The sequence below is a fragment of the Solanum pennellii genome, chromosome 3 (assembly GCF_001406875.1).
Source record: "Solanum pennellii chromosome 3, SPENNV200".
Taxonomy (NCBI): domain Eukaryota; kingdom Viridiplantae; phylum Streptophyta; class Magnoliopsida; order Solanales; family Solanaceae; genus Solanum; species Solanum pennellii.
In genome coordinates this window covers 68,710,220-68,718,264 of record NC_028639.1, presented here as the reverse complement: position 1 = coordinate 68,718,264, position 8,045 = coordinate 68,710,220, and the positions used below count along the sequence as shown (strand labels likewise).

At 35.0% G+C, this 8,045-nt stretch overlaps 1 protein-coding gene across 1 annotated transcript; it reads left to right on the top strand.

Annotated features, from left to right (window-relative positions):
- Nucleotides 1-7,218, top strand: LOC107015061 (DEAD-box ATP-dependent RNA helicase 51-like). The gene is made up of 13 exons (XM_015215225.2): nt 1-107; nt 368-714; nt 1,027-1,212; nt 3,081-3,266; nt 3,451-3,537; nt 4,235-4,276; nt 4,600-4,668; nt 4,755-5,054; nt 5,333-5,371; nt 5,469-5,573; nt 5,943-6,011; nt 6,120-6,245; nt 6,764-7,218. Exons 1-13 carry the CDS (start codon nt 8-10, stop codon nt 6,941-6,943), a joined length of 1,836 nt encoding a protein of 611 aa, XP_015070711.2. The 5' UTR covers nt 1-7; the 3' UTR covers nt 6,944-7,218.
- Nucleotides 7,219-8,045: the final 827 nt, after the last annotated feature.

Here is an 8,045-nt window from a genome sequence, read left to right as displayed (position 1 = left end):
TAGCTTCATGTTTAGAATCCTCGCCAAAACCCTCCTCCCTCCGCTAAATCATCTTCTTCTTCTTCTCCGGCAAACTCTCAGTTTCTCTTTCTCCGACGATATCAACTGTATGCTCCTATTTCTCTTTTCTTTTATTTTCAACTGTGTGTATATATATATATTCCTTACGCTGTATAAATATACCAAATCCTTTTTTTTCTTTTGCGCAATGGTTTTCTAGTGTAAAATACTTGTATTTTGCTTTTACAAGTTTCGCTTACCTTGTAATATCTCAAAGAGTTCAAAAGTTGTGGTGTTGTACTAATTTTTTGTTTAAAAGTATTCAAATTGACTAATTAGAAGAACCTGTATGTGTTGTGTTATGCAGTGCACCCGCCGCCGCTGAGTTATAAATTCTCAACCATGGCGGAGGTTGAAGAGAACCCTAGTATAGTTGTTGCGGAAGAAGAGTCAATTAAGAAGAAGAGAAAGCGAAAGAGAGACAAGAAGAACAAAATGGTTACGGAAAAGGAGACTAAGGAGGAGGAAGAGAAAGAGGAAGGGGAAGAGGATGATGAAGAAAGACAGGAATTTGATGATGAACTGAAGGAGGAGATTAAGAAAGAGATGAAGAGTGGGTCAGGTATTATGAGTTCAGAGTTGTTTTCTTCTGTTCAAATTTCTGAGCTCACCAGGAAAGCTATTAAGGATATGGGATTTGAGTACATGACTCAGGTAAATTACTTGCTTTTCTTTGTCTAATTTGCATTGCTTATCCTTATCCTTGATGGCGATGCCTGTTTTTAATTAGATTTTCTAGTATCTTTTCATAAGCAGATAGGAGAGAAGTGAAATATAGAAATTAATAATGAATTGAACAATGTTCCAAAACTTGATTAGATAAGTTGATAGTAATTTGCCCATGAGCCATTTCATTAGATAAGTTGATAGTAATTTGCCCATGAGCCACCTGATTTATATCTCTATTTTAACGCTCATTGTTCTTGTAAACTTCCCTACCTTAATTGTTTATCTTTGGTGTTGAAGATCCAAGCTAGGGCAATTCCTCCTCTTGTGGAAGGCAAGGATGTCCTCGGAGCTGCAAGAACTGGTTCTGGTAAAACTCTAGCATTTTTGGTTCCAGCTGTGGAGTTATTATTTAATGTCCACTTTACACCACGTAATGGAACTGGGGTGGTTGTTATTTGCCCAACAAGAGAACTGGCTATACAGGTAAATACATAGTGTTCCTTGTTCATCCTTTTTGCTTGTTTTTTCCTTTTTAGTTTTCCTGTTTTTTGTTTGTTGGGGTGGGGTGGATCAGGAAAGACGACTATATGCAGTTAGTTTATATGGCTGATCTGGTTGCTTGCATAATTCTTTTGTCCTATCAATCTGACCATCTTCTCATGTTTTATCTGCCCTCAAACAAACTTGACTTCTCTTAAATAGTTTTTTGTGAAGCAATTCAATTTATTATAAGGTTACAACACCAGAGATTTCTTCAGTTCAGAATACAAAAATCCATATAGAAAGAAGTGAGAAAATCCAGGAAGGTGACAATGTTATTTACAGGGGAATGAATAGCCCAAATTTATAAGAAAAACTAGCCTTAAGAGAACATATTGAGTTGTCCCCATCAAAACATCTCATATTCCCTTTTCCCACCCTATATACACTAAAAATACAAGCGGAGACCATGGTCCAGATCTTTCTGATGGGATTTTCAACTTTCTAGAGGTTCAACTGACCTAGGTCTCTGACAGTGAGAGGCATCGACAAGTTGAGACCATAAATAGCTAGGAACATGTTCTAAAAATGTAAATTATGGTTCCAGAACACAAACTAATATAAAGTTGGTACTGCTTTAGAATTTTTGTACTTGACGTTGACATCGTAATAACTAGAAATTAACATTTTCAAGGAGCAAACGTTAAACTTAAATTATAAATTTTTTAAAATCAAAATCTAAGATAATGATCTATCAGACATTTTACTCTTTATACTGTTGAGGTCAAATTAGGTCTATATATGGGAAGAACGAAGTAGCTTGTTCTATCCTTATCTGTTAACGATAATTAAGGCATCTAGTTTTTACTTTCATTGATAACCTGGGAATAAAGATGCATGTTTGAGTCTTCTACAACTATATACATAGAGGAACTAGGATGGCTTTAAATTCATTAGCATGGATGAGTTATTCTTTAGAGACTTATTGATCCTAGTGGCGGATCCAGGATTTTCATTCAGGGGTTCAAAAAATATATAAGTATAAATGTGTAAATAAGTTTTTAGAAATAGAACCCTTGATTTTTTATATTTTTTTTGGGTTTAAAACCACACTTTTAGCACGTTTTAAAATTAAAAAAATGCTAAAAAAAGCTTGAAAAACAAAACTGATTTTTTTTTAAAAAAAATAAATTGAACTAAAAAAAGAAAATTAATAAATGTTGTCACAGGGAATCGAATTGGGGGTGTGCAACTTAATATTCAGGGGACTTGCCACTTGCCACTTGCCACTGAGCCATCTATTTCTATTTGTTTTTCAGAGGGTTCATAATATATATATATCTACAACAATACAGAAAATTTACCTTATATATATCATGTATTTTCTTGCCGAGGGGGTGACCCAATGTGGGTCCGCCCCTGATTGATCCTTATAACAGTTTTAAGTCTCTCTTGCTGACTTCTTGTCGGACTAATACAATTAGTGTGAAATGTGTTGATTAGTAAATAACTTTTATCAACATCATTTTGTCACAGTACACTTTTGTCCAGTATTAGCTTGTTTATAGCATCTTACACTTGAGAAAAATTACTGCACACAGAGCAGTTACCAAAAAAGTCCCAATTCTTGAAGATCATATATATTACGATCACAACTCACAAGTTTTTGTGGGTTAAACTAAATTGAGGTTGTTAACTAAACTATGTAAGTACTACATTGATTGACAGTGGTTGCCCAGTTTAGTGTGTGTTTCAAAGTGGGTTAAACTAAATTGAGGTTGTTAACTAAACTATGTAAGTACTACATTGATTGACAGTGGTTGCCCATTTTAGTGTGTGTTTCAAAGCTAACCTACAGTTTAATGACTCAGACACATGCTGTGGCAAAGGACCTTCTCAAGTATCACTCGCAGACTCTTGGGTTAGTTATCGGTGGTTCAGCAAGAAGAGCAGAGGCAGAGCGTATTGCTAAAGGGGCTAATCTCTTAGTAGGCACCCCTGGTCGACTACTTGATCATCTTAGAAATACCAAGGGTTTCAATTATAAGAACCTTCAGGTACTTAGCCTTTCAAGTGGCTCACTATTTCTATTTATGATGTCATTTTGTTGTATGATATATTGACATCAGTTATCCTCAAATCCTGCCTATGACTTCATTAGAATTTACCTTACAAGTTATTCATAGCTTCACTTGACTGTGTCCAAGGAGTGTGTTCTGAAATTATTGCTTAAACTTGCAGTGTCTCGTGATTGATGAAGCTGATAGGATTTTGGAAGCAAACTTTGAGGAAGATATGCAACAAATACTTAAACTTCTACCAAAGGAGGTAGTCACCAATGTAGTTGTGTTATTACCTACTTATCGCATGTTTGTCCAAGCTTTAGTTTATTTTGAGAAGTATTTTTTTTCGAAAAAAAAGAACTTATGTGAGAAGCAAGTGTGTTTGGCTAATCAATGTAAAAAGCTAGCTCTTTTGAGCAACAATTAGTCATTGACCAAGCTTTTTAAAAAAGTGCTTGTGAGTGTATTTTATCAGAAGTGTTTTCCAAAAAAGTACTTTTGGGGAAAGACTGCCTCTTTTTTAGCTTATGAAAAACTAATTTCTGCTACTCCGAAGAACACTTCATTCTCTCCCTAAAACTTGGTCAAATACCTCCTTTTTTTTAAAACTAAGCACTAGCTTATTAGGCTTCTGAAAATTATATAGCTTTGTGAAGTTGTTTTCCACAGTGATAGTCAATTTTAAGATTAAAATAAGTACGGTTTCCTGCATTAGGATTTATAAGTGATTTTAGTTAAAACTAAGTAGAGTAGAAATATGCATTTTGCTTGCCCTTGCAGGCTCTCAGTATCATTTGTTCGGTAATGTAATTTCTGGACGTTGTTACTCTGAAACTTGTGTATGCAGTCACTATGTCTTATAGATCATTGCATGTCTTTTTTCTCAGTTTTCTTTGTATGTTCAACTATTGGTGTATTTGTTATTTTGAGTTGAACTAATATGCTAGTTGCTGCTCTTACAGGGGAGGCAGACTGCTCTCTTTTCGGCCACACAGACAAAAAAGGTATTTTAAAGCCTCTAGTTTTTCAAGTTCATCCCAGCTGAAAAGCAAGCAGTGAATTCCTGCTTTCAAGTGCATTTATCTCGAACACTAAACATAATTTTTAATATAGAAAAGAGATAGGGATCTCTATTAAGAGACTGCCGAAAGTAATTCATGTCATGTCATATATGTTAAAAATTTTCTTCCTGAATGAAGCTACATTATCTTTTGAGTATTTGTGCTAGTGATTTTGTTGGCTAAAATATAAATTTATGATAATTTGATCAAGTGAAAAACATCGACACATTAAATGAGGTTCGCTGAGATCTGTTCATTGTTTTTAGGTTGAGGACCTTGCACGCTTATCTTTGACAGCTCCTATCTATATTGATGTGGACGATGGGAGAAGGAGGGTATGTACAAACTCATTTGTTTCCTCCTAGCATATGTTTAATTCAAGATCATGTTATAAGCCTGTTTGAGTATATGGTTAATTCAGGTCACAAATGAAGGGCTACAACAAGGATACTGTGTTGTCCCAAGTGCCAGGAGATTTATTCTCCTTTATTCATTCTTGAAGAGGAACCTGTCAAAGAAAATAATGGTTTTCTTCTCATCTTGCAACTCTGTCAAGTTCCATTCCGAACTTCTTCGCTATATCAAGATTGAGTGCCATGATATTCATGGGAAGCAAAAGCAGCAAAAACGAACGTCTACCTTTTTTGATTTCTGCGAAGCAAAGAAGGGCATCCTGTTATGCACAGATGTCGCTGCACGTGGTCTGGATATTCCTGCTGTGGTATGTTGCTTCTCTTCTTATCAACGCAGTCTGTTGTCTATTCTTGGCTGGAACCTGTATATGAATTTGGGGGTGGGGGGTGAACCTATTCACTGTTTCTTTTTTTTCTTCTGGGATTTAAGGTAGCAAATCTTTAATCCTTAAAATAGAAAATGTAGTTGGTGCTCAGTTAAAAAATCAGTGACATGCTTCCTCATAAGTAGTTGAAATAACACTCCTGACAGCTCTCCCCTTCTGAAAGGTAGTAATATTGATTCTTGTTATGTCTCTCTTTCCAGGACTGGATTGTGCAGTTTGACCCCCCCGATGAACCCAAGGTAATAGAATAGACACTTCACTCTATAATTTTTCAAAGTTGGTTATGAAGGGATAAATTTGTGTTCCTCTAATGCTTTTTTGTGTAAATATTTACAGGAATACATACACAGAGTTGGTCGAACAGCACGTGGTGAAGGTGCTAAAGGAAACGCTTTGCTATTCTTGATTCCAGAGGAGTTGCAGTTTCTCAAGTACCTGAAGGTCTCTTCATAATCACACTGTTAAATTTACAGAACAATGAAAACATCTGTTAGAATTCTAAATGTGTCATCAGAAGCAACACTTGAAGTAGGACCTAGGAGCTGTGATACTTGAAAATATATTTACCAAGTATGAGTGAAATATATGTAATTGATCTGGTAAAAGCTCGGGCTAAAAGTTGAAGCTCTTCAAACAGATTTTCCTGTTTTGATCGTTAGTTTTTCTTCAACTTTGCTGGCATTGCTTTCAAACTGTTTCCTGATGACTTCCATTGTTGAAGATCGATTGAGTTATTTTATGTTTTTTTACATAAGTTTGTTAAATTCTGGCTTTGCTTTGATAGTCTAATGTGTAGTGCTTTTATGACAGGCGGCAAAAGTACCTGTAAAAGAATACGAATTTGATCATAAGAAGCTGGCCAATGTGCAGTCACTCCTGGTAAATTTGCAGCTACTCGTGTTTATTTTATTTATCCCACCACTGTGTTGTTTATACCTTATGATGGACCTTTGTGTTGAAATGAAAAAATGCAAAAATTGGTTGCAGGAAAAATTGGTTGCAAACAACTATTACTTGAACCAGTCGGCTAAAGAGGCATATAGGTCTTATTTACTATCATATAATTCTCATTCCATGAAGGAAATATTCAATGTTCACAGACTTGATCTGCAGGTATTTTATCTTGCTTCCTTTTATGGCAGATACATTCTCTTAGCTGTGTAATATTTAGGAAATAAGAAAATGGATGAATCTGGGCATAAAGACTGATTCATTGTAGTTCAGCGCAAAAATACTACTTGGAAGTTCATGGTTTTATTACTTTTCCAAGGGTGTTCATGTTTAACATATACACAGTTGAAATTCAGATCTTCTGTTCCCCTTTTAAGTAGGCGTTAAACTATTTCAAATGTTCTAACTTAAGTACTAAAAGGAAGCATTTAGGATATGGTCCAGGCTCTTCGCGTACCTTAAAAGAATTTCAGGAGTGCTTCATTCAAATTTTGTATGACATTGTGTATGTGACACATAGGACTTGAGAAATCTGCTATCTTCAATTTAGGTTGTCATAATCTGTACATTATCTTTCTAATGCTGGAATTGCTTTGTGCATTTGAATAGTAAGTAAGTGGAGATGGGTATTTACTTCGATCCAGGAATTACTTTTAACAGATAAAACGATTGTTCTGCAGGCTGTAGCTTCTTCGTTCTGTTTTTCTAATCCTCCAAAAGTGCACCTCAACATAGATAGCAACGCTTCCAAGTTCAGGCAGAAAAAGCGTAAAGTTGAAGGAAGCCGAAATGGGTTCAGCGAGGGCAACCCTTATGGGAAGAAAAGAGCTGACGATACGAGGCAGTTTGTAAGATATTAGGGATGGTTTTTGCAGCAGCACCACCAGATTCATGCCTCGAAATGTATAATTTTTCTCTAATGTAACTTATTACGTGGAAGAAGAGTTCATCATAGTTGAAGCATTTCGCACTTCGAATTTTCTGGATTTGGTCCCCCCACAATTTTGTATTGGCATTTGCCGAAAAGGAATTAGAGACTCATGAACTGTTTATGTTTTCACTTATGATATGAACAATTTTCTTTTGATAAAAGATTTATGCATAACATCAGTCAAAACAAGAGAAATTGACATGATCCCACATTCCTTCATGATGAAGATAAAGAATTATTGCGATATTCTCTTTGAACTGTAAAAGGTGACGAACCAATTTGTCATTTCCAAGGGAGTCTTGTTTTCATGCTGCAAAAGTTTTTCTACTTTTCATTATAGAAAAATGAATAGATAACCATTCATTCGAGTTTGAACAATATCTAAATTACCGCAGTTTTATTTTTAATGATCAAAGATAAAAGAACCAGAATTAGTTCGATCGATTAATTATTCCACATGATAAATAAAGATTATCCAGCTAACTAACAACCCCAAATAGCCAACAAGATCAATTTATTTATATGGTCCTGCTCCTAAATGAACTCATAGATGATAGAATTTGTCCTGAAAACAGCGTGTGCATGTTGATTTTGTCAGTGTTATTTTAAAAATGAAAGTAAGTTCTAGTAGACCGCAATACCCTTCCAAAAAAATCATAAAGACCAATAATTAAATCTGCCCCATGTGAAATACAATACAGTATTCTATCATTGGATTTTGGAAACGAAGAAAAAGAAAAGAGGAAATAAAAGCATAAACCGACCTACCTAAAAGAATACTAAAACACCTGTTTAATCAAATATAAAAAAATTTCCTCCCAAAGCAAAATCTAAATAGAGTAGCGTAAGATTAAATAAATATAGAAATCGCAAAAAATACATAAATATTGACCAAATACGACACATCCACATAGTTGCACACGCTATTAAGAAACGTTTACTTCACCAAATCCTACACGAAACCCATTTAAGTAATAAGGTCAAAATCGGAAATCAACCTATAAATAAATTCAACTCACACGCCTTCCCAC